The sequence below is a fragment of the Eulemur rufifrons genome, chromosome 27 (assembly GCF_041146395.1).
Source record: "Eulemur rufifrons isolate Redbay chromosome 27, OSU_ERuf_1, whole genome shotgun sequence".
Taxonomy (NCBI): Eukaryota; Metazoa; Chordata; class Mammalia; order Primates; family Lemuridae; genus Eulemur; species Eulemur rufifrons.
The window spans coordinates 30,582,458-30,610,391 of record NC_091009.1 but is presented as its reverse complement, the minus strand read 5'-3'; the positions used below and the strand labels follow the sequence as shown (position 1 = coordinate 30,610,391).

Sequence of the window (27,934 nt, the reverse complement as noted above, 5' to 3'; positions counted from 1 at the left end):
GACGCCAGTCCAGGAGACACTTCCAGCTTTAGGGCAAAGGTGACCCCGCTAGGTCCCGCGGCGAAAGAGGCAGCCGCCGGTCCTCACCCCTTTTCCGATGCATCCAGGGATTTGTAGTTCCCTTACGGCCACGCGGCGCCCTCGGGGCAGGCGGTGTACTACAAGTCCCGTGATGACCGGAGGCCCGGGCGGCGCCTGCGTGTTGAAGCCAAGGGAGCGTGTGGGCGGTGCCAGTGGCGGGAGGAGTAAAGATGGCGGCGCGGGGGTCTCTGCCTTCTGCTCCTGGCTGAAGCGCTCTGAGGGACGCGGCAGCGGTTACCCTAGTCGCAGCAGAAATCTAGTGCTTGTAGTTTCGGCAGCGCCGGCCGAGGCCGGAGCGATGGCGGAGCTGGAGCACCTGGGAGGAAAGCGGGCAGAGTCGGCGCGAATGCGGCGGGCAGAGCAGCTTCGGCGCTGGCGGGGCTCATTGACAGAGCAGGAGCCCGCGGAGCGACGAGGCGCGGGGCGGCAGCCGCTGACCAGGCGTGGGAGCCCCCGGGTCCGCTTCGAGGATGGTGCTGTCTTCCTGGCCGCCTGCTCTAGCGGGGACACAGACGAGGTAAAAAAGCTTCTGGCAAGAGGTGCCGACATAAACACGGTCAACGTGGACGGCTTGACAGCCCTTCACCAGGTAACTCCCAGCTCCGTCTGATAGGCGTCCCAGCCCCCTGTGGATGAGCCTGTGACCCTGAGAGCCACCCCATGGAGAGTGTTAGTGTCACCTCCGAGCCCTCCTGCATGGACACTGCCCCTCTGGGCTAGTCGGTTTCATTCTTGGCCAGCTTCCTCCACTAATCAGGTCTTTTTCTGACCCCAGGGTCTTTCCCTGAAGGAATAGTGTCACCCTGCAGCCTGGTCAGGGTTTGTATTTCCCTCCACCTACTTGGGTTGTCATGGTTACTGGTGATTTTGTCTGTGGTGTCCCTATAAATTAGTTAACTTATGTTAGATAAGTTATGTCTAGTTGGCGTGCCTGTACACCACGTCACTCATATGCATAGTGTCGTTTGTCTAATGTCCTTTTAGAAAATTCCGTTTTTTGTTTGCGTGGCCCCATTATAGAATGTCTTAGGTCACTTAAAGAGTAAATCCCTATGCTGGGTTAAGGCAGGCCAGTCCGAAACCACACCTCTTGTTTTGCTGATTTGTAGTGCTTCAAAACAGTTTGTGCCTACTCCTGGGTATAGCTCTTCAAACACCCAGACCTCACTGTTATGGGTATCTTATTTTCTTCCCGTCAGTACTACTTTCCTAAGAGCTTCCTATGGAGAACTAAACTATTGAATTACCTCTGTTTGATCCTTATAGATCAGCCTTTCTATTTTTCTTTTATTCTAAAGCCCTCTATAGAAATCACATGCCCTATATATAGCTCTAGTGTATGAATTGTGGATGATCTGTGCTTGGTGATAACACCTTTTCTTCTCTCACCTTATGCAACAATGATCTGTATATACTGACTGTCATAACTAAATACACTTTCTCTCCCCAAATGGAACTTCATCAGTTATTTTGGTGAGCTGAGAGCTGGACACCCACTCTTAATCTTTCGTATTTTTCTTCTGCCTTCTGTGCAAAGTGAACGTGTTGGCATGAGAATCTACTTCTAAATAATAATTCAACTTTATGTCAAAGCACTTCCCTAAATATATTTAGCCTGTGACTTAAAATTACTTCTCACCTCATTTGCAACTCTTCTCTTTCAGGTGGAAGAAACTTTTCCTCTTTTCACCCTATTTTGTATCCATTTTTTTCTGCTCATAACAGTGCCTCACAGTACAACCAATATTCATAGAGTGCTTTGCTGTTTAGAGTTGATTTCGTCTCTTACCTCATGAGAGTCTCAGCAGTGGTTCTCTGAAGTACCTGTGGCAGGTAGTGTTGTTCCCATTTTACAGAGGAGGAAACTGACACTCAGAAAAATTGTTCCTTGTGCAAGATTAGAAAGGAGAGAAGTTGCTCATAGGCATGGACTTTTCAGATTTAAATTGCAGAGCACTATATCCCACTTAATAAGGAGCTGAATATAAAATAAGAGAGAAGCTGAGAGAACCACATTCAGTTTTAAACTTTTTGAGTTCTTTGGGAAGGTGAGTTCTTATTTTTCCCATGTATTTGGAATGTGAAGGAGATTGAGCTCTGGATTCTGAAAGAAAGCATTTCATGGATTTGTAGAGGATAGGGAAACAGGATCCAGCTCTCTGCTCCTAGCTGGGTTCCTTTTTTGAATCACTATTCTATTGAAGCATAGTACACTAAGAAAGTGTAACTCAGTAGCCTTGTTTCTTTTAAAGTGATATTGCTAGCTGAGTCTGGTCCTTACCATACACATTTTAATATCTCCCTGAGAAAAGCACCTTCTTTGAGGTTACTCATGGTAGATCTCCTTCCCATACCAGGTAACCAATTTTCTGAGCCCTTCTCCTGAGACTGACCACCTTGGTTCCTTTCCTTCTCTCTTCATGGACACCTTAGATTGTGAAGTGTAACATCTCTCACTTAATATGCTTTTCACATTCAGTAATCTCTTGAAATAGGAGAAGGGGATGACAGGTATGGAATTATTTTTTTAACATCTGTAAATGCAATATAGACATTCCTCCCCATTTATAGGGCTAGCAATGAGTTGAACTGAGCAGGTATATTCAATACTAGACAAATTCAGCTTAAGATTAAGCTGCTCAAAGATTTGAGATCTTCTGTTGAGAAACCATCTTTTTGAATCAAGACAAGGGGCCTTTATTGGCTTAGGAACTCTTTTACAGTGTGTTTCTCCATGAACTGGTACATAAAAGATTATTTTCAAAATGTAAAACTAGAGCCACCAGTCAGTAGCAGAACCACCACCTTTACAACTGATTCTCCTTCTGTGAAATGTAGAGTAAGTGTTATAATTACCTGAACTATTTAGTTAAAATATCCATCTATCTTATAAGCATGATATGAATTATTTGGTAGTTGCTTCCTTGGTTTCAACCATGGCCACTTAACCAATTGTGGATTATCATCTTGGCATGTGGAAGAAACCCCCAGATTATACTGAGGAACAGTTTTTCTCCTCCCCCAAGGTCACAGTAGACAATTGGCACTGCAAGTTGTGGTGCCTTGATGCTACTTTTGACTTAGAGACCTTCTTTCTTGGCAGCGTTTGCTGAGACCACGAGGTGCTTGAGTCAAAGATAACAAGCTCCAGGGGGCCTATTAATAAGACTTGAAATAGACTGGGATAAGAAGTATCTCAAAGGTTAGACCAGCTCCAATGAAAGCCTTGGAAACTGATACAGACTAAATTTTGGTGACTAAATTAAGATTTGGTGTGTATGCATTTAGTGTCCTAAAGACCTTAATGAACAAGGTGTTAATCTGATTATATAACCCTTGAAAGCACTTGCTTGCTCACAAAGGAATTCCCATTTCATTTATATATACATATTATAAGGCAGGAATGTGTGTTAATAATTCTATGTGGGCTGATACCTGTAAAAATTTCTTTTATTTATTTAATAAGTTGATTATTAGCACCTGTCTTGGTATTCTTACCATTGTAATTGTGACTGCTTTAAGCCTAGATACAGGCTCTTAGAAACCGTATCAACCAAAGTATTCAACTACTGTATGAAGCAGGTGCTTGCTTTTAGAAAAGTGATTTTCTAAGATTCGTTAAAGTGAATGCCTGCTTATTCCTTCAGCATATACTATGTTGGCACTTATATCTGTGCCAATGTATAAGTGCCGCAAGAGTTTTGTGAGGGATACTGATAGATCTCTAGCCCAGTCTGATCGGTCTTCATTTGGAGGGATAATGAGGAGACTAGAATAATTCTGTACTTGACTCAGAACTTCAGGCTGACTTGTGGTCTCAAGGGTCCAAATTTGGACCCTTAAGTTACCTCAGACTGGAAATCAACTTGTTGAATGAGCCTCAGTCATTCTAGCGTTGCCTTTGTCTGACCTTGTAGCCTCTAGGAGGTTAGAATTATATATTTCTCTGGAAGAGAGATGAAGATAGGGACAGCTAAGGGGAGAAGGATAGGCGGAGCAATTTAAATTCAGAGTGACAGAAGGTGACTAAGATGACTGTGTTCAGTTTAATAGAAAATAGTATGTTTTGTGTGCTCACTTGTGTGGTAAAATAAAACTTGTGTTCTTAACCCTTTGTCTTTTAGTCCACGTCCATTACTTATTCCTCTCATAGTTCCACCTGTGAAGTTACTTTTGCCTTACCTTGAATAGTGATGAATTCTACTTAGTGTCAGGACCCTTGGCAATTCAGGATTCAGAAAATCCTGTGAGTTTTTTGTGTGTCTAGAAGAGCAGTCATTCATCCGGAGTCGTTCTAGTAGTTTGCCTCTTCAGATTGGTTAATATGATACATCAGACTATGTTGGGCACCTGGCCCCTTGCCGTATATTAGTCCCAAGTTTCCATGTCATAGTGGACCTCAAAGCCAGATTTGGAAGTTAGGCTTTTTTTTTTTTCCCCTCCGGTAGTACAGATACAAGTGACTTTAATTTGTTCCTTAGCCAAATTTTCTTCTCCATTCTGAAAGTCTACTGAGTAACCACATGCTGTCATTTGGGCTTTTCCAATCTTCTTCTCTGTGAGTATTTTTAAACAGGCAACCTGTCTGTATGTAGATTAAGCACAATTCTGCTGAAGGTTAGGGTGGGACAGGTTTTATTGGCAACTTAAAATTAAGTCATTGTTTATTTTTTCTTTTTAAAGTTTTAATATTGTTATACTTTGTATACAGTAAAATTTACTCTTTTTAGTGTACAGTTCTATGAGTTTTGACAAATGCATACAGTTATAGAACTACCACCATAATCAAAATGTAGAACATTACCGTTACCTCCAAGATTGTTTTTGCTCTTTTGTAGACAGCCCCTCCTCCTACCCCCAGCCCGTGGCAGCCATTCATCAATTTTTTTTTCCCATAACCACAGTGCCATCTGGATGGAATCACACAGTATGAAGCCTTTGGAATCTGGCTGCTTTTGTTTGCCATATTCCATTGATATTCATCTATGTTGCTACATGTGTCAATAGTTCATTGGTCTTTATTGCTGAGTGGTATTCCACCATATGGATGTACCACAGTTTGTTTATCCATTCACCAGTTGAAGAACATACGGGTTATTTACAGCTTTTGGTAATTATAAATAAAGCTGCTAGAAATATTTGCATACCAGTTTTTATAGGAACATAGTTTCTCATTTCACTTGGTTAAACTTCTAGGAGTGGGATAACTGAGTCATGTGGTAATGAATGTTTAACTTTATAAGAAACCACCAAAGTGTTTTCCAAAGTGACTCTACCATTTGCCTTCCAGACAGCAATGTATGAGTTCCTGTTTCTTCGCACCCTGTTTTACTCAGCTTGCACTTCTGTAACAAAATACCATAAACAGAGTGGCATAAACAACAGACATTTATTTCTCTCAGTTCTGGAATGTGGAAGTCCAAGATCAGGATGCCAGCAGGGTTCTTGGTGAGGATCCTTTTCCTAGGTTACAGACAGCTGTTTTCTTGCAATATATAGTCAGCCCTATATATCCGAGGGTTCTACATCTGTGGATTCAACCAACCATGGATAGAAAATATAAAAAAAAAAATAACAATAAAAATAATGCAAATAAAAATATAGTATAACAACTATTTACATAGCTTTTACATTGTATTAGGTATTATAAGTATTCTAGAGATGATTTAAAGTATATAGGAGGATGTGCGTAGGTTATATGCAACTATTAATACTATACCATTTTATATAATGGCTTGAGCATCTATGGATTTTGGTATCTGCAGGGGTCCTGGAACCAGTCTCCCATGGATACCAGTGGACAATATTGTCACATGGTGGAGAGCAGAGAGAGCTGGGTCAAAATCTTGTATCTCTCCTAACAGGACACTAATCTGATTCATGAGGGCTCCACCTTTATGACCTAAAGGCTCCACCTCTTAATACCATCATATTGGGGGTTAAGATTTTAACATTTGAATTTGTGCGGGGACACAAACATTCAGTCCATAACACATCCTTGCCTGTACTTGTTTTTTTTTTTTTTTTTTTTTAAAGAAAACATTTTTAACATTTTTGCCAGGTTTCTTTTTTAGTTAGTTATTTTTATTTTATTTTAAGTTGGTTAGTCTAGCTATGAGATTTGATATTAAAGTGCTAAAAACAGATTGTGTTCGGGTCCTGTGGATGCAGCTTCACTGTTTTACAATCATGCTTCTTGTATTGATTTTCCTCTCCGTGTTTAGATTGCACCCCCTTGACAGTAAATAGCATGGAAAATGAGGTCAAAAGAATGACTCACCTTGTTATAAATCACTAGGAGTAATGGAAAGTGATTTTGAAGGATGACCAAACTGCCTTCCATCTGTTGAGAATCATTTCACCTGTTGGAGAATTCCTACAGCACAGGAACCCAAGTGAGGAGGCACATCCGTTCGTGCCTCACTAATTGCTCTACTGGGCTAGTGTCAGGAGAATTTTACTGTTAGAACTTCAAGTGTTTGATAGATATTTAAAACAGGCAGCGTATTTATGGTTGGCACCAATCAGGTGAGAGCAGAGACTGCCATGCTTCACCTCTGTCTGTGTATTAGCCAGGACATGACTGGATCACCAAGGCTCAAAGGTTTTTTAAATAAGGAAATAACTTTGAAATAGTGTGAATTTATTTTTCTGTTCGGTATCTAAATTATTGTAGAAGGTTATTATCTTCATTTTTTTAATATTCAAGAAAAGAGAAATGTTCTGTCTCTGTAATGTACTTCTGTGGTTTGAATCTTTAAAAAATTCAAATGATCCTTTATTACATGGTTTTTGGCCACAATTTATTGAGTACTTCCTGGATGCCAGATGCTGTAGATGCTGGGATGTAAAGATGGCCTAGTCCCTGCTCTCAGGCATCCCACAGTTACTAGAAACTCAGAATTTGAAAGATAAACATCTGGTCCAAATTGCTCTCATTTAGTATTGGTTCCATTTGCTATTAATCTGTTCATAGTAAAACTGGAGAAAGGATATTGATCATTATCTACACATTTGCCATTGTATATTTTAAGAAAATCAAATTCTTGCCCTTAGTCTTCTCTAATCCAGGGACCCAAGTGAGGAGGCACATCCTTTAAGATCAATTTCCAAATCACTAATCATTTTGCTATTTCTTCTGTAGATTTCTAAGCACTCTAACTCCCTTTGGGTCCACTGGCTCAGTGGGAAGAGACAATAATGTCGTCAGCTCTGGGGACCACCACTAAAGTAAAAAACTATTACAGGACAACTTAAAACTACAGAATTGCAGGACTATCCATATGCATTTGTTTTGTGAGAGGATTCTGGAGTTCTGGGACATTACAGCAAAAAAACCATTAGAGAACACCACCTGATCTACCTCTGTCATTTTACAAACAAGAAATTTTAGGCCTAGAAAGAAGCTAAAGGAATATCTTAAGCATGGCACAGAAATAAAATATAATGAAATGTTCTATTTACAAAACAAATACCAAATTTCTGCTTGATACTCTTTTCTATGAGAGTGTAGTTGTTTGCAAATAACTTTGAGCAAAAACAAAATATTCTCTAAATTCTTTTGAAGAACTTTTGAAGAAGGATGGTACCTTACGGTTGTATTTCTCTTCCAAAAACTTCAAAGTAGTAGGAATATCATGGGATAATTATTCACATTGCAAGGGAATTAGTCTAAGGATTCTCTTAATATTAAGAATTGGTTACCCATTTGATTTATTCATCTCTATATGTACTGCTGAGCAATATGATACCAGTAAAGCAAAATTAATTAAGAGAAAAAAATGATTAATTAGTATGAATGCCACACTGGCAAATCAACTATTTTTATTTTTCTTTGTTCATTCTCAGGCCATCTTAGGTTTTACAAATATTTTAACATAGTTGAACTCATGGTGTCTCATAACTATAATAGTACTGTTTACTGACTGCCACTGTTTACTAAATGTTGCACTATGCATTTTACTTTTTAAAAATTATCTTTACATCAATAACTCTACCAGCTAGATGGTATTATTCCATTTAATGATGAGGAAGAAAAATCAAAGAAGGTAATTTGACCTAACCTAGGACTCACAGGTTATACTGGCACTTGAACTTAGGTATGTCAGACTCAGAAGCTTCTGGTCTTCTACCTAGGTTATGTGGATTTTTGAAATCCTGGTTCACCTTTCCATTTAGACCTGCTTATTTTTTAAAGGCCTATTAGATACATAGCTTTGTAGGGTAGGTTTCTTTTAGCATTCTATCACTCCTGTGATTTTTACATGCAGAATTCTGCACCTACTCATTATGAGATAATGGCTAAAGCATTGCTTCCCCACCTCTTTCATGTCATGGTATACACAGAAATGACATTTGTATAGTCATTTCAAATAAATGGTAAAATGGAGAAGATTTGGGAGCTTGTAAATTCATTGTATTTTCTTAATATAATTATTATAAGAATATCTATTAAAAATCAGATATTGAACAATAAAATAAAAAAATCTATGAATAATAAATAAATGGACCAAGAAATAACAATCAAGAAACTATAAAATCAATTATGTTTTATTTAGGAACACCTAATAATACCAGGTGTATCAATAATGATGATGTTGATGATCATGATGATATTTGTGACAAATGTACATATTTTCTAGATGGAGAAATTATAGAATTAAAGCAAATTAGGCTGGGCATAGTGGCTCATGCCTGTAATCCCAGCACTTTGGGAGGCTGAGGCAGGAGGATTGCTTGAGCCCAGGAGTTGGAGGCTGCAGTGAGCTGTGATTGCACCACTGTAACTTCAGTCTGGGTGACAGAGTGAGAACCTGTCTCTTGAAAAAAAAAGGAAGAAAGAAAGAAAGATTAGAGCAAATTAAATACAATGTATTTTACATGTGTGTGCAAAACGTAGAACTTCACTGATGTCAAACAATGAGGACTAAAATAAAAAGAGACCAAAATAATTCGACAGAAATGATTCAAGAAATGGGGCTATTTTGTGGAATCACTAAGTTGTGCTCTCTGGCAGTGGAGCCATGCATAGTTTTATGTATCAGAATTATAATTAGGAAGTTTATAGAGGAAACTGTACAAATTAAATATAACTTTACCCATCTTGAATTTTTAATTGGTTGTAAAACATTTTTAATAGCAATATAAAATTTCATTCAAAAGACCTTTACATCACACTTGTAACCCATTTGTAGAATAATAAATAATGGAAGATCTGGTATAAAGCCCTTTTGCTCAAACATATTAATGGTAAGCACTCAGTAAATATTAACTATTATTATAGTTAGTAAAGCAAAATGATTAAGATTGTGAGCTTTAGAATCAGACATACTTGATTTCTAATCCTGGCTTTGCTACTTACATAAGCTTTATGTAAGCTGTGCATAGTGCCTGATTCTTAATTGGCATTTAGGTGATTTTCTAGTACTCCTAAGATGAAGACAGAAATCTTTAATGAGGCTTACTGTGACCCACCAGGTACTATAAGATCTGATCCTCCTTTGGCTCTCAGAACTTGTCTTTTCCTTGTTCAACTCATTCCAGCCACACGAACTTCCTCCCTGTTTCTCAAAAACTCCAGTTGCTATTCCTGCGGAAGGGCCTTGCATCTGTTCTTTCTGTCTGGCCTGCTCTTCTATCACCTACAAACATGGCTTGCTTTGTTACTTTCTGCAGATCTTTACTCAAATGTTACCTTTGTAGTAAAGCACTTCCTAGCAATCCTACTTAAAAATTTCAGATGAACTTTCTTCACCTCATTTTCTAAAATTGAGGTACATTTTATATAGTAAAGTGCATAAAATGTAAATCTACAGTTTGATGGGTTTTCACAGTGTATACAGCTGAATGGTCATCACTCAAATCAAGAAATAGGACATTTTTGTTGCCCTTGAAAGTTTACCCACACCCCTTCATTCTCCCTCAGGCGACCATGTTATGATTTCTATCATTCTAGAATTAGTTTCACCTGTTCTTAAACTGAATAAAGAATATGTTCAGTTTCTTCAACTGAACGTAATGTTTTTGAGGCTTATCCATTTTTTATGTGTGTCCATAGCTGATTCCTTTTTATGGCTGAGTAGTATTCTACTGATGAACATACCACAGTTAGTTTATCCTTCTGTTAATTGACATTTGGGTTATTTCCTTTCCTTTTTTTTTTTTTTGCTATTATGAATAAAGATGATAAAGATGCTGTGAATATTCTTCTACGAGTCTTTTTGTAGACATATCTTTTCATTTCTCTTGGGTAAATACCTAGGGTTATAGAGTATGTAAAATTGTTTTTTTTTTTTTCAGACAGAGTCTCACTCTGTTGCCCAGGCTAGAGTGAGTGCCGTGGCGTCAGCCTAGCTCACAGCAACCTCAAACTCCTGGGCTCAAACAATCCTCCTGCCTCAGCCTCCCGAGTAGCTGGGACTACAGGCATGTGCCACCATGCCCGGCTAATTTTTTCTATATATATATTTAGCTGTCTATAATTTCTTTCTATTTTTAGTAGAGATGGGGTCTCACTCTTGCTCAGGCTGGTCTCGAACTCCTGAGCTCAAACGATCCGCCCACCTCGGCCTCCCAGAGTGTTAGGATTACAGGCGTGAGCCACCGCGCCCGGCCGAGTATGTAAAATTTTAACTTTATTAGCAACTTCCAGTTTTCCAATGTGGTTGTACCATCTTACACTACCACTAGCAATGAATGAAGTTCTATTTGCTCCACATCCTTGTTGATATTTGATATTGTCAATTTTATCTTTTTGAATGAAACTGCCATTTGCTCCACATCTTTGTTGATATTTGATATTGTCAGTGTCTTTTTTCCCCCTTTTTAATATTAGCCATTCTCGTATTTGCATAGTGTTATCTCATTATGGTTTTATATTGCACTTCCCCAATGACTGGTGATGTTCAGCATCTTCTCGCAGATTTATTGGTCATTTGGTGTGTGTGTGTGTGTGTGTGTGTGTGGTTCAAGTCATTTGTACATTTAAAATTTTTTTGTCTTTTCATTATTGATTTATAGACATTCTTGATATTTTCTGTATATAAGTCCTTGGTCAGATATGTATTGTAAATATTTTTCCCCAATCTATGGCTTGTTTGTTCATGTTCGTTTTGTTTGTTTGTTTGTTTTTAAAAGCCTAGACTTTACCACTATATGTTTTGTTTTAATAAACTTTATTTTGGAGTGATTTTAGATTTACAAAAAGTCACAAAGATAGTTCAGAGAGTTTCTAAATAACCTTTACCCAGCTTCACTTAATGTTACTATTTTATATAACCATGGTATATTTATCAAAACAAGTATTCTGTTGTTTTGTTGATATTCTGAATGCCATTTCCTTCGTTATATTTTCTAACCAGTTTTTACTTGTATTAGAAAAGCTATTTTTTAAAAAATGGTATAATTTATTTGATTTTCTTACTCAACTATGTTATCATTTTTATCAAATTCTGAGTTTTCCAGTTAGGTATTAGTATCTATTAATCATGATGATTTCTTTTTGTCTTTTCCCCAAGGGTGTAAACCTTTGAAACACTAAAGTTTTCAGTTTTGGTGATGTCTAGTATATCTGTTTTTTCTTTTGTTGCTTGTGCTTTTAGTGTCATATCTAAGAAACCTTTGCCTAAGACAAAGTCATGAAGATTTATACCTGTGCTTTTTTCTAAGAGTTTTATAGTTTTAGCTCTTACATTTGGGTCCATGATCCATTTTGAGTTAATTTTTATATATAGTACGAGGTAGGGGTCCAACTTTATTCTTCTGCATGTGGATATCCAATTGTCCCAGCACTCTTTGTTGAAAAGACCTTAATGTTTAAACCTTTCTTTTTCTAGTTTCATTTTTAACCAGAACATTGAGAATGATGTTGAATGATAATAGTGATAGAAGACATCTTTGTTTTTTTTTCTTAATGAGAATGTCTATAGTATTTCTCTATTAAATATGGTGTTTAGGGGCTGGGCGCAGTGGCTCACGCCTGTAATCCTAGCACTCTGGGAGGCCGAGGCAGGTGGATCGATTGAGGTCAGGAGTTCGAGACCAGCCTGAGCAAGAGCGAGACCCTGTCTCTACTAAAAATAGAAAGAAATTATCTGGCCAACTTAAAAAAAAAAAAAAAAATATATATATATATATATGGAAAAAATTAGCTGGCCATGGTGGTGCATGCCTGTAGTCCCAGCTACTTGGGAGGCTGAGGCAGTAGGATCGCTTAAGCCCAGGAGTTTGAGGTTGCTGTGAGCTAGGCTGACGCCACGGCACTCACTCTAGCCCGGGCAACAAAGAGAGACTCTGTCTCCAAAAAAAAAAAATATATATGGTGTTTAGTTTCCAGTAGCTTCTTGTGATTAATTTAAGGAATTTTCTTATTTCTAGTTTATTAAGATTTTTAAAAATTTCCCTTTTATTGCAAAATTTAACACACAGAAAGATGAGCATAAAACATAAATATATAACCTAATGGATTTTTGTAAAGCAAAGGTTTGAGGTACTAGCACCTTGGTCAAGAAATGAAATATTATTTGCTAATGATTTTAAGATCAAGATGTATATTATTTTTTTGATACATTTGATGATAAAACCATTAGTTAATAACCCTGGGAAGCTTAAAAGTATTATTGGGTGATGCCTCACATAGTATGCTTTAAAAGTGCCAGTTATCAACCATAGCTTTAACTGAGGCACTGAGGCTGCCATTATTTTACATTCTCAGGAAGATCTGTTTTTCTGCTGAGGTTTATAACTATATATCCAACTAGATTCTCGTTATCTGTCCTTGGAGGACTCGCAGGTACCTCAAACTCAACATACTTTATATGAACTGCTTCTCCTGTGTTTCCTGTCTCAGTAAAAGGCTTCTCCCTCTACCCAGTTGTTATGCCAGAAACCTGGGTAACATCTGTCACTCCTTATTTTTCTTACTCATTTGTTCAGCAGTGTTTATCTAGCACTTACTATGTGCGAGATACTTAGCTAGCACTGGGGATGTAGTAGGGAATAAAACAGGCCTTCTCATGAGCTTATAGTCACAGTCCTGTGGATTGTGCCTCCTTAATATCTGTCAAATCTGTCTGCTTTCACTTGTTCTCTTTACCACCACTCTAGTCCAAGCCACTCTTTCTCACCTGGGTTACAGAAACAGCCTGCTGAATGGTTTTCCTACTCCTATTCTTGTTTCTCCAACTATTTTCTGTACTTCAGCCAGGAAGATCTGAATATTTTATACCTTCCTTAAAATCCTTACGTGGTTGCTCTCCAGTCTGATTTCTTGTTGTTCCCATCTTTGAATTCTATACTTCAAGCACACTGATGATCTTCCATTTCCTCAATCATATCATGTCCTCTTGTCTCCAAGTTTTACTACATTTCCATCCCCCACTTCCCCAATCCTTATTGTCTTTCTTCTTTGCCTACCCGTCTTCAAGGTCTCAGGTTCAATATCATTGCCTCCAAGAAGCATCCCCATGACTGTATCCATACTGTGTTTTCCCTTTGTATCTTATAGCTTACCTGTCATAACACTTGTCATACAGTCTTATAGTTTAATAGGCTGACTGCCTCTAACTGGACTTTAAGCTCTGGGAGCACAGGGAGTATGCCTAACTTTTTCACTATTCTGTTAATTGCATCTACCGTAGTATCTATTAAATTTTAGGCATTGGAAATAAAGATTTGTTCAATGAATGCACTAAGCAGAGGAAGAGGGTCGTGGCAAGAGAAGAGCAGTGAGTTGTTTCAGTTGATAATTTAATGCGAATAATCAGAGTTGGAATTTGGGTTCATATTTCAAACCTTACAGCTTCTTTTGCTTCAGCATATTTGATTTTCTTTCTTAATAATTGATTCTTGTTTTAGATTTTTTTATCAGTTAAACTTTGGTTGCTTAGGGCTTACAGGGAATTAGGAATTTGATAGCATGTTCTTATGTCTTTTAAAGACCAAGAGAACTAGAAGGAGAGTATAAACCAGGATTTTAGATGCTAAAAATATTGCAGAATTTAGATCCTTGACCTTCAGGGAGTGTATCAGTGTGAGGAGTGCAACTGTGTGGAACAAATGCCTCTAATGTTGAAAGTTTTTGCAGAGTTCAGATAATCTGCTGTGTCATAGGTATTATAACTTTCAAATCAGCTAGAGAAGCAAACCAAAAATATAAATTGAATGAACTGATAGAAGTGTGAGAGTCGTAGTAAGAATGAAACAAACTGATTTCTTTTTAGCATAGTTTAAGGATTGGTTATAAATACAATCTTACATTTAAATGTTGCATCATTTTATAAATTATATGTGGATTAAATAAAATTAGTCTTTATCATTTATTTGATTTAAAAATTACCCTGGATGTTGTTATTTGTAGTAAAGGAATATAGGAAAGATCATTAAAGTTTTTTCAATATGATATAAATATTAAATAACATAAGAGGATAGTGGACCAAACCAGACTTCATCAAAGACAATTTTCTTCAACCTGGTACCTTTTTTTCTTTTTGAGTGCTGGGAGACTGTTAGTCTCAAAAAGTAAAAGAAACATTCTCTTCCCTCAAGAATCTTGTGCACTATTTGGTGAGATAAGACATAGTTAAATGGGGAAAAAAAAAAAAAAAAAAAACCTAGGTGTTTAAGGTGGGATAATTGTGGAATGAAAAGACTGGCTAATTACTGTAGACGTTTTGAGGAGATAGAGGTTACTTTCAATTGGGAAAGACACAGTTCCTGGCAGGTTAAGTATCTCATAACTGCTTATTGAATACACAAATTGAATATCTTAGAGCAGAGGGGTAATGTGAGAAGGGTAGTATTTTAAATGATTAATTTGAGAAGACTATGTTGGATGGATCCATTTGAAGTGGGAGAGACAAGATGCATAGTAGCTTATTATTGTAGGCACTAGGGCAATAGTGAAAGGGGTCTAAGAGAATAGGAAAGTAAGGTGTGAACAGGCGTTTAAGAAAAATATAAGATATTGAGAGTTACTGGCAATAGAAAGCAGGAGAGGGAAAAATCAAAGGCAATTTTAAGATTTTGAGAGCAATACTGAAATTCAGCAAATACTTATTAAGCATCCATTCTGTGCCAGTTACTGAACTGGGTGCTGGGAAAAGAAAGGTGAGGGATGAGGAGGATGGTCCTCTTTCCTGTGGCTTTCATTCTACACTATAATGGGAATGCAAATGGGGAAGGCAAGAAAGGAAGCTGACTTGGGGGAAGAGTAGAGCTTAGGTTTAGACATTTACAATTTGAAGTAAGATTGTGAGATACCAAACTGCTAATGTGTAGTGAACAATTGGAATTTTTAAAAAGAGTTTAAGGTCAAAGGTAGATTTTGAAGGCAAAATCTGCTTGGAACCCCAATCCGTCAGTGATTACAACTATCCTTTCAGAAGTGCCTTCACAACCTCCAGTTTGTGAAATTCACTGTACTTACTGGGCCTATTCCCATTCCTGCTCTTCTAAGCTTCTCAGCAGTGTTAAATAAAATTTGATAATGTTTCTTATTGGCTTTATAACAAACATACTGATTTTTGTATTAAAGAGGCTGCACATTGTTTGGGTGCGGTGGCTCATACCTGTAATCCTAGCACTCTGGGAAGCTGAGGCAGGAAGATGGATTGGAGTTAGGAGTTGAGACCAGTCTGAACAAGAGCAAGACCCCATCTCTACTAAAAATAGATAAAATTAGCCAGGAGTGGTGGTACACATCTATAGTCCCACCTACTTGGGAGGCTGAGGCAGGAGAATAGCTTGAGCGCAGGGGTTTGAGGTTGCAGTGAGCTACAGTGATGCCACTGCACTCTAACTGGGCGATAGAGTGAGACTCTGTCTCAAAAAAAAAAAAGGGGGGGGGTGTGGGCAGAACAGTAGAGTGGTTAAGAGCATGGACTCTCGGGCCAGACCACCTGGATATGAATCTTGGTTCTGCCACTTACTAGCTTGGGCAGATCATTTAATCTCTTTGTGCTTCAGTTTCATCATGGGTAAAATAAGGATAATATGTATCAAACTCATAGAGTTGTTACAAGAAATAATTGAGTTAGTGTATGTAAATTGCTCAGAACATTGCCTGACACAAAGTAATTGCTTATATATGGGTTTTTTTTTTTTTTTTTTTTTGGTGCTTCTTTTTTGTTTCTTTCTTTTTTGTTTTTGTTTGTTTGTTTCTTTGAGACAGTCTCACTCTGTTGCCCCTGCTAGAGTGCCATGGCATCAGCCCAGCTCACAGGAACCTCAAACTCCTGGGCTCAAGCCATCCTCTTGCCTCAGCCTTCCGAGTAACTGGGACTACAGGCATGCACCACCAGGTCTGGCTGTATGTTTTTATTAAATGAAATAAAATACTCTCATCTGGGTCTTCATTACAACCCAACAGTGTTTTAATCATCTCTGGTGGCACTGTTTCTCATTTTCATGCTTCCAACTACATCTTTATTTTCTGTTAATAGCTGACCTCATCATCTACTTTTCAAAGAAAAAAAAAGACACATGTTCAGTACTCTCCTCTCCACCTCCGGATTTTGTCTGTTATCCTTCTTCCTTTCTTAATTCTTTTACAGGCAAATACCATCCTTCTTCCTCTTCTAGGATGATACTATATCAGTTATCTCTTCATTTGTGTCTTTACTCTCTTCTTCCCTGCTTTCTTCTTCTTTTCTTTAGAATACCCCAAGTTGTGTCTTTTTCTTAAAAATAAAAATAGTCACCAAAGAACTTTCTCTTAGTCTTTCCTCTCTTTCCAATTACTGACTCATCTCTTTTCCTTCTCCTTGAATTCTCTTTAAGGAATAGTATAAACTCATTATTCTACTTGGCTTCCATTCTACTGAAACTGCTTTCTCAAAGGTCACCACAGGTACTTTTTAAATGCCACTCCTTGTCATTGTTAGTTCTTATTCTTTTGGGCCATTTTATAACATTTTGTCTATTTGATCCCCTTATTAATTAAAACTCTTATCCTTTGGATTCTGGAATAATACTTTTTTCCCAAATCCTCCTCTTGCCTCCTGAATCACTCTTCTGAGCATTCTTGACTATTCTTCTTCCACTGCCCACTCTTTTCCTAGAGTTCCATCCTCAGCCCAGTTTCTCTCTATCCTTTCTTCCTTTGTGACTTGACCCATTCTCATGGCTTCATCTGTCACTTATGTATTAACGATGTCCAGATCTGTCCCACCCTGACCTATTTAGACTTAACCTTTCTCCTGGGCTGCAGATTTGCATTTCTAGCTACATATTCGACATCTTGTTCTAGATGTCCTACTGATTTATCTCAGTCTTAGTTATTTCCAGAGTAAAACTCGCTCATCCCAGTCACAAATTTGTTGCTCCTCCTCTCTATTTTCCCTTCTTGGAAAGAAGTATATTAGCCACTCAGTCATCTAAGGCATTGGTTCCCAATTGACAATCCCACAACTGATTCTTGGCTGACTGCATGAGAACCATTCCACATTTTTTCATGGCATCTTATTCTTTTATAAAAAGGAATGAAAAAGTGAAATAGGAAGTTATGGGAGGAGCATATTTTAGAAGAGCTTTTGTTCATTTCCAATCCAAACTTAGTTTATCAACTAAGAAAGTGTAACTGATGATGCTCATATTTGCATGCAGTAGTTGATTTTGTGTCAGAAAGCCTTCCGGTGCTTGCTCTGGTCTTTCCAGTGCCCTCTCTGTTAACTTGGAAAAATGACTTTGCTCTTGGCCTTACCATAGCCTTTGAAAACACAGTGTTAAATTACTTTAAGCCTTTAAATTTTTACTGTTCAGCCTTAAATTAGAGTACTCTGTCAACCATGTCAGTGTGGCATATTAACAAATAAGACTGGCTATGCTCCAGGGAAGAGGGTGGGCTAGAACCAGTTATTTAGGATGTTTCACTAAGTTCTAAAATTTTGCAGAGCAAGGAAGGTAAAACTTGGTCTCGAAAAGATACAGGGATCATCTCTGCTTAGTTCTTAATTAAGTAAAGACTTTGGTGCCCTAAAAGCATAGAGAGTGAGGTCTATGTTGGTATACTGCTATTTAAGGTTCATTTGAATTAATCTCAGACGTTATTAACTAGATAGCTGTAACTCCAAAAAGACAACTTAAATGTGCCAGCTGTTTGGCTACTCCTTAAACTTGGCTTTATTTTAATGCTTCAGTGGTACAAGATTTTTTTTCTGATTCCTTTATGGTAAAAAAGGATTCTTTAGTGATTTTTTTAAAGGTCAATAATTAGACTGTTCAAAAACAAACTCCAAGTACCTTGATACGTTTTTGCCTATCCCTTCAGATCTGACTGTTGTGATCTTTATGTTAGACCCTACTGGGTAAGAAGGCTGTTTTCTAGATGCATTAGAAGTTTAACTTGGTGTCATAGGGTAATCCTGAGCAGCAAACCTGGGAAAGGTAGGAGTATTGCCACTTTACTTTTCAAGGCCAGTCTTTGAACTACCCTGTGCCACGCTGTAAGAATGTATATGAGTTAGTGTGTGGGATTAACTGTGGTCCAAAGTAGGCATTGTACGAAAGCAGAATAATCCTAAAATGAATGAAATTTGAGAAAAAACTTTTATATAAAATTAATTTGAATCAATACAAAATAGTTTTCCAAACTGTCATTTGGAATATAACAGATACACATTTAAGAATGTAATAGAGGCCAGGTGCAGTGGCTCACACCTGTAATCCTAGCACTCTGGGAGGCCCAGGCGGGTGGATCGCTCGAGGTCAGGAGTTCGAGACCAGCCTGAGCAAGAGTGAGACCCCGGCTCTACTAAAAATAGAAAGAAATTATCTGGCCAACTAAAAATATATAGAGAAAAAATTAGCCGGGCATGGTGGTGCATGCCTGTAGTCCCAGCTACTCGGGAGGCTGAGGCAGGAGGATTGCTTAAGCCCGGGAGTTTGAAGTTGCTGTGAGCTAGGCTGACACCACAGCACTCACTCTAGCCCAGGCAACAAAGCGAGACTCTGTCTCAAAAAAAAAAAAGAATGTAATAGAAAAGGGGATCCTGTTCATAGGAGAAATAAAAAATGATAAAATACTTAGGAATAAGTCCAGGAAGAAATGTATGGGAAGAAAATATAATACATTTTGAAAGTACATAAAAGAAGGCCTAAGTAAGTAGAAGTACTCAATATTATATCTCTTAATTTCTTAATAATACCAATCTCTAATAGTACTAATAGTATTACAATACTAACTACACCTCATAGAATTGTTAGAACTGAGTTAAGATATAAAAGTCTTAAAACAGTTTCTGGCACATAGTAGGCTCCATAATATTTGCTATCATTGTTTTTATTATAAAATCAATGTAACCCTACTCAGAATTTCCATGGAAACTTGGCAAGCTAATTCTGAAGTTCATCTGCAAGAATCAACCTGTAGAAATAGCCAAGAAAATCCTTCGAAGCTCTGTGAGGTGGGTCTTGACTTACCAGATGTCAAACCATAGTGAAGTAATTAAAATCTTGTAGTATTGATATAGGAATAGATAAATAGATCAATGAAAGGAATAGAGATTTCAGAAACAGATCCAAGTATAGATGGGAATTTAATTGTCTGATAAAGGTGACATTTCACATTAGTGGAGTAAAAATGGTGTTAGGAAAGTTGGCTCTCTACTTGGGGAAAAAAAAATAGACCCCCTAACTCTTAGCACCCACAAAAATACGTTTCAAGGAATCGAATAATGATATATATATTTTTAGTGATTTATACATACATATTTTATATACACATACACATATGAATATATGTGTGTATGTAGTGATATATATACATATTTTTAAAACATACTAAGTTTTAGAAGGAAATACAGATGCATATTTTTATTTATTTATTTATTTTTTGATTCAGAGTCTCACTCTGTTGCCCGGGCTAGAGTGAGTGCCGTGGCGTCAGTCTAGCTCACAGCAACCTCAAACTCCTGGGCTTAAGCGATCCTACTGCCTCAGCCTCCCGAGTAGCTGGGACTACAGGCATGCGCCACCATGCCCGGCTAATTTTTTGTATATATATATTTTAGTTGTCTATATAATTTCTTTCTATTTTTAGTAGAGCCGGGGTCTCGCTCTTGCTCAGGCTGGTCTCGAACTCCGGACCTAGAGCGATCCACCCGCCTCGGCCTCCCAGAGTGCTAGGATTACAGGCGTGAGCCACCACGCCCGGCCCAGATGCATATTTTTATAACTAGGAAGCAAGGAAGAAGGGGGAGGGAGAGGACTTCCTGAGCAAAATGAAACTCCGAACTTCTGTATGACATTGTAAAAAGATGTCATTTAAAAAGTTGAAAGACAAAATGACAGCCTAGGAAAAAGATTTTATGATCAAAGGATTAATATCCAGAGTAATGAGCTCTTTATATAGGCAATTAAAAAATTTAACCATCTAAAAGAAAAATGAAGAAAGGCTATAGATGGATAATTATTTATATGGTTAATAAACATATGAGATAATATCTATATGGAATTGCAGGGGACCCAGAATAGCCAAAACAGTCCTGAAAAGAAGAACAAGGTAGGAAGACTCATACTTTCTGATTTCAAAACTTACCACAAAGTAATGGTAACCAAAACAGTGTGGTACTGGCACAAAGGTAGGCATATAGGGCAATGGAATAGAATTGAGAGTCTAGAAATAAACCCATACAACTACGGGCTAACTGATTTTTGACAAAGGTACCAAGACCATTCAATGGGGAAAGAATAGTCTTTTCAACAAATTGTACTAGACGGTCTCATGCAAAAGAATGAAGTTGGACCCTTACCTCATACTGTATAAAAATTAATTCAAAATAGATCCAAGGCCTAAATGTAAAAGCTAAACCTATAAAACTTTTAGAAGAAAACATTAGGGGTAATGTTTCCCATGACCTTGGATATATTTATCTATTTACTTACTTTTACTGGTGAGCTATCAAACTGGATCCATGACCTTGAATTTAGGATTCTTAGATATGTCACCACAAGCATGAGCAATAAAAGAAAAAATAAATAATTTCAACTCATCAACATTGAAAGCTTTAAAGTGCTTGACACCTATCAAGAAAGTGATAAGACAACCCATGGAATGGGAGAAATATTTGCAAGTTGTATATCTGATAAATGACTTGCATCTATAATATATATAAAGAACTCTTATAACTCAATAATAAAAAGACAGATATCCCAATTTAAAAATGGGCAAAGGAGCTACATAGACATGTCTCCAAGGAAGACATACAAATGGACAATAAGCACATGAAAAGATGCTTGACATCAATAGTCATCAGAGAAATGCAATGAAAATCACAATGAGATACCACTAGAATGTACCCATTAGAATCAAAGAGTCAAGTAATATTAATAATAAGTGTTGGCAAGGGTGTGGAGAAATTGGAGTCCTTAAATACTGTTGGTGGAACGTAAGATGGTATAGCCGCTGAGAAACGGTCTGGCAGTTCATCAAACAATTCAATGTAGAGTTACCATATGACTCAGCAATTCCACTCCTAGGTATATACTCAAGATAAATGAAAATATATGTCTCTACAAAACCTTACACACAAATGCTTATAGAAGCATTATTCATAATAACCAAAAGGTGGAAACAACCCAAATGTCTATCAACTTATGGATGAATAAAATGTAATGTATTCATACAATGGAATATTATTCAGCCATAAAAAGGAATGGAATACTTACATATGCAACAAGTGGATGAACCTTGAAAACATATGCTGTATGAAAGTCCAGAACAGAGAAATCTATAGAGTAGGGAAGTAGATTAGTGGTTGCTTAGGGCTGAGGGGAGGAAGGGGCAAGAGATACTAGAGCAATAGCTAGAGGGTGCAGGGTTTCTTTTTGAGATGATGAAAATTTTCTACAGTTGGCTGTGGTGGTGATGGTTTCACCTGTTACTATACTGAAAAAAAAATAAAAAGCCTAAAAACTAAGTGTATCATTGAATTATACACTTTAGATGGGTGAATTGCATGGTATGTGAATTATTATCTCAATAAAGCTATGTTAACACTTTCTAAAAATTTTAAAAACACATGAGAAACTTCCCAATTTTATTATTAAATGCAAATTGAAACAGTAATTTTTTTTTTGTTCAATCCTTTAAGAGAAATAGAAAAATTAGTTCTGTCAAGTGTGCATATTGTTATGGAATTCGGGACATGGGCACTCTTAACTGTCTTTTACATGGGTAAAGCCTAAAGGCAGTTTGGCAGAATTTATAAAGATATATGAAAATAATTTGACCCCCAAGTTTTATTTCCTTCCTTATACTAGCACATGTGCAGAATGATGTATGTACAGAAATGGTTTTTATTCATTGTTCATAGTAACAAAAATTAGAAAAAAATAAATTTATATAAATAGGGAACGATTAAGTACATTAAATATTCACAGTATGGAAATCTTTTGCAGTTTGACCAAAAGAAGTAGACCTAAGTAGTCTTACACAAACTTGGAAGGTCTATAAGAATATTGTAAGTAAAAAGAAAAACTCACAGAAAATACATATATTATGTCCCTATTTATGCTTTTAAAAATTCTAAAAGACATATGAAAAATACATCCATACATAAGCACATAAGTGTCTAGACATTTTAGAAGCACATACACCAAACTGCAGATGATTAGATTTCTATATTTTTTTGCTCTTACAATAAAAGTGTACTCTTGTGTTGCTGGATTACTTTACCTCTCAAAGTTTCGAACTTACCTGGCAGGGTCCTGACTGGATAAACCCAACTCTGATTTCTCTGTGGTTACGCCTAAGTGGCTGAAAATTATAAAATTTTCAATATAGATTTTTACCACTTTACATTCATGGTCATCAGCAAATTCAAATAGATCCTTACCATTGTTTGGAAACCCAATGATGTGTTCCTGCTCAGCTTACTCCTCCTTTCTCTGAAACGATTATTTCACACTTCTCTACTCTCCTCACCCTTCTCACCACCCTACTTCCTCCCTTTTTTTCAACAGATGTTATCACCTCCTACTACTTTGCCTCCTACTCTAGAACCCACTCTCCTCTGGCTTTTGTCTCCATCACCGCGCTAAAATAAGCTTTTATTTTTTTAATTTTTGTTATTTTTAAGGAAATGAAATCTTTAAGTCACACAAAAAAAGATTTTTTAACAAGAGCTTTAACATGAGACTTGTTAAAGTCGCTAGTGACCCGCAGGCTGCTAAATTGAGAGTTGATATAATTAAATGCTTCAGAATTAGGCTCTGGAGCCAGACTGATTGGATTTGAATGCTGGCTTCTTAGTTTTTAACCATGTGATCTTGGGCAAGTTACTTAACTTTCTAAAAATGAAAATAATAATAATGTCCATCTTACCAGCTTGCTGTAGGATTAAATGAATTAATATATATGGGACAGTGCTTTACCGATACACAGTAAATACCCAATGGCTATTAACTGATATTATTATTGCTCCTACCACTCACTACCTCTATTACTTCACAGATAAGATAGAAAACAGAAATTAGATGGAAATGTCTTTAATTTTTCATCTCCAAACCACTTTATGTTTGAGACTTTCTTTTTTCCTGCCCTCCTATTGCAATGGCAGAGGTGTTTTTTCCATTTAAGGCTAATCTTTCCATCTTTGTTTGGGAACCTTTCTCAGTAATCTCTCACTATCGAATCTCTCTCCAACCTTTCCTTTCATGTGGACACTTCCAAATGCAATTAAACATGCTCGGTTCTCTTCCATGTTATAACAACGAGATTCCCTTGGACCCTCCCTGGCCTCCAGTTATCACCGTCTCTTTTCCTTCATCTCTTAGCCATATTTTTCAGGACTTATCAATGCTTTCATTTCTCCTCGCCCTTCATTCTATTCCTATCTTGCCTTTGCCTCATTACTGCATTGAAACACTTCTTGCTCAGATCATCGGAGACCTTCACACTGCTAATTCTGACATTTCCATTCCTCAGGTTACTTAACTCTCAGCACATCAGCCACTCTTTTTCTTTTTTCGGGTGGGAGAAACACTTTATTGAATGACAGTGGAGTTGTTTTACTGTTTCCCCAAACTGAACGGCTGCTTCATTTGCAGTTGTTTCACACAGGCGGAAATTTCAGAGGTTTGAAACGGGCGGGGTTGCTATCATTATTCACCTGTCTTTCCTTTCCTTAGAGGACTTTTGGGAAGACTGGTGGGAATATATTTAAAATTTGAGTTTTTTGGAAGAAAGGATGGCAGCATAATTTACTTACATTCCATTGAAATTAATTCAGCTCTAAAATACAAAAAAACCCAATCCTTTTGATCAAATATAGTAATAAAAAAGTTGATATGATGTGTCTAAAATTACTGTCTTATGAATTAGTAATCACGAGGATGTCCAATTTCAGCAGCATTCAAATACTGTACACAAAGCCATTTCCTAGCACTGAAGAAAATGATAATAGTAGTAGTAATAACAATGACACTGACAAGAATACAGCATAGTCCTAACAAATATTTTCTGTGTTGAGTTTTGTGTTCCTTAAATATGGCAGATTCTTATAGTATATGATCTCATGCCCTGAAAGAGGGAAATAAACCTCTGGAGAAACTGATAATTTTCAGCCAGTGCATTATATACACACATAAAAACAAAAAACCCAAGGACAGACCAATTCTGATGTCATTATTTTCATAGCAACCCGTTGGGATTTTACAAGTGTGACATTAACTTAGAAAACGAAAAGCTCCTTCTTCATCCTCGCTGTCATGTTAGTGTCACCTGTTAGGCTGTGATCTGAATCTTCGTTGGACTCTGTTCATGGTTGATATTTGACTGATTTTGATGACATTAAATTGCCTTTCAGAAAATGTTTACTATGTAGTTCTTGAAGTCCCTGCCGCCTTTAACCTGTTCTCCCAAATCAGCTTTGATTTTTTAGGAGACAGTCTGCCAGGCGTGCTGGCTAGCCCAGTACTACCAGACACAAGGAACCTTCTGTCAGAGGGACTGTTGTGTCTGGCACAGGGTCAGCTGGGCACAATATCATGGCTTGCCTGGCAGAGTTCCAAGCAGAGGGGCAGAACACCCCTGGCAGGGGGAGAGTGGCAAGGGTGGTGTCCTAGGTTGCCCAGGTAACTCTGTTTTAGTTAGGGTCCCGAATAGCTGAGAAAACATAACTTCTTTCAGAGGCCTTGGTGAAGCCTTGTGATCGTGGACTATTTCCTTAAGAGTTTAAGAGCAGGATCAGAAAAGAGCTTTCATAATTTTAAGTTCTTGTTTTTTGCTATATACATTGTTATATTGGTGGAAATTTCATAGTTCATTGCTTAGTTTTGTTCTTTTCCTCACTAAACACAGATTGTTTTGTGTAAATTGAGGTGGGAAGATGGGCTTTTGAATTACTAAAAGCTGATATTGTGACTATCAATGTGTGGATTCTAAGATGTCTGCTACCAACTAATAATGGCACCAAGCAAACTCTGGATGCTCTGGGGGATGAATATTAACAGGATTGATTTTACTAAAAAAAATGGGATATTAGAAATTATTTACATATTTAATTCATGTTTGTTATATAACTAGATTTCTATCCTAGTTCAAGTTGCCTTCTGTTGTTAGTAACACCATTAAGCAAATATGTGCCTTCTGTGTGTAGAGCACTATTTTAGGCCCTGGGGATACAATTGTAAGTCATAGTCTCTGCGTAGAAGGAGTCTTGCTGGGAATTTGACCTGTGAAAGATGACTACAATGAAATGCAATAAACTGCAATAGGTGATTGGAAGTAGGTCGCAGTGGCTAGTGTCTGCTAGGAAAGAAAGAAAATCAAGGCAGGCTTCATAGAGAAAGTGATATTTAAACTGAGTCTTTGAGACCATCCAGAAGTTCTAAGCAGGAAAGTGCAGGTAGAGGAAATAGCATGTGTAGATGTGTGGAGGCATATGGAAGTGTGGCACAGGTGGAGAACTGTTCGAAATTGTTATGGGAATGCTTTATCATAGCTGGTAGCAATATTCATGAACAGTTAAGTGTGTCGGGCACTGTTCCAGCTGCCATGCCCAGGTAAAGTCATGTGGTCCTCGTAACAATACTAAGAGATAAATGTTATTGTTATTCCCATTTTAAAGATGAGGTAACTGCAGCAGAAAGAAGTAACTTAAATAAGGTCTTACAGATATTAAGTTTCATAGCTGGCATTTGAGTTTAAATTTTATGGCCAACGTTCTAAATCAGGGGTCAGCAAACTATAGCCCATAGGCCAAATCCAGCCCACTGCTTGTTTTTGTACAGCCTATTAGCTAAAAATGGTTTTGCATTTTTAATTAGTTGAAAAAAAAATCCAAAGAAGTATAGTATCTTGTGACACATGAAACTTACATGAAATTCAGATTTTAGAGTCCACAAAATTTTATTGGAACACGGCTACTCAATGGTTTAGTATGGTCTATGGTTGTTTTTACAGTATGATGGCAGAGTTGAGTGTTTTCGAGACTGTGATCCACAAAGCCCAAAGTACTTTCATTTGGCTCTTCACGGAGAAAGTTTGCCAATCTCTGCTGTAAATCAGTGCACTGTACTCTACTACCTCACAGTGTAATTTGTTTTATTAAATAACACAAAGAAGATTATATATTAATAGCAATTCTTGGATTTATATACTAGTTACCTTTTTAAAAGGCTGTTTTCAATTTCATATTTGTTGTCTTGTGTCCTCACATCAACTCTGAAATACAAGGAAGGTTGGTTAAGTTTGGTGCTTTCTGTCTTACAGCCAGGAAACTTAGTTGTGGAAAGACTGGGATGGACTGTAACATTAAAGTCGGACTCTTCTGCTCGTACAGTATCTTGTGATATCCCCCTTCTGTTCTGAAATTTGCCCTCTACCTCTGTCCTAGATATACAGTTGCTCAAAGTATGGGCTTCAGGCCACTTAGTAAATGAGACAGTTGAGACAGATTGAAAGACTAAGGTAGGTAGGTAGTAACACGCACTCTTTCCTTAACCTTTGGCACCTCTGCAACAGTGTCTGAAATTCTTTGTCTTGGCAAGCTACACCTAATTCTGAGCACACTGCCAGCAAAATGCCCCAAGAGGCTTAGATTTGATTGCACATAAGCAAACACTTACCGTCACAGGAGATAGAGGACATTTCTCATTTTTATTTCCATAAAGGGATGCCATTGCTTTGCTAGGCTATGTAGAAAGTCTTTGCCGTAACAGTGAATGTTGAATCTTTTTTCAGGTTCTTACCTGTCCATTATTCTACTTGTAGAACATGAGGTTTCTACCTTCTTGCTATTCCTGATCTTTTCCTGGGTTTAGGAATACCTTCTCTTACCAGCCAGATCACAAACCAAATCAGTGTCACGTCAGCACTACCAACAGGCAAGTCAGGGAGAGTAGAATCTAACTCTTCCTTGTGTGACCTCAAGAGATGTTTATGTTGCTTATTGCTTTGTATCATTCATTCCATTTCCCTTCCTCTAGAACATAACAGTGTTAAGGTTGAACTATAGGCCATGTTTCTTACATCATTGAACTTGATACTTTCAGGAAAGAACAGGTTATTTAGATTTCTAAAGTCTTATAAAAGAGTGTCTTCTCTTTTATATTTATCAGCTATATTTTATCAGATATATATTTATATTAATATTATCAGATATATGACGTTGATTTTACCCAGGTTTGGGCTGTTAAGGTTCAGAGGAAACAGGATCCTGCTTTAAGAGACGTCAGCTATGTTTCTGCTCGTAGCCAGCATTTCCTTGGCCATGGGCAGTGTTGAGGTCAGAGCAATGTAGAAAAACATTTCTCTGTCCAAGTGTTCAGATGCCTCAGGGACACAACTCTAGCACCTACAATGATGGGTAACAGGTGTAGACATTTGTCAAAACTCAGTGAATATATGCTTAAG

At 37.5% G+C, this 27,934-nt stretch overlaps 1 protein-coding gene across 4 annotated transcripts in view; it reads left to right on the top strand.

Moving 5' to 3' along the window:
• The first annotated feature begins 226 nt into the window (after window positions 1-226).
• The window catches only part of PPP1R12B (protein phosphatase 1 regulatory subunit 12B), a 171,581-nt gene continuing 143,873 nt past the window's right edge, over window positions 227-27,934 (top strand). For 3 of the 4 annotated variants that reach the window (XM_069459707.1, XM_069459705.1, XM_069459706.1), the window contains exon 1: window positions 262-670. In XM_069459707.1, the coding sequence (XP_069315808.1) occupies window positions 380-670 (291 nt within the window). In that variant the 5' untranslated portion in view covers window positions 262-379. Of the gene's footprint in view, window positions 671-27,934 lie in introns of all 4 variants that reach the window. The other variant, XM_069459708.1, reaches the window with a different exon arrangement.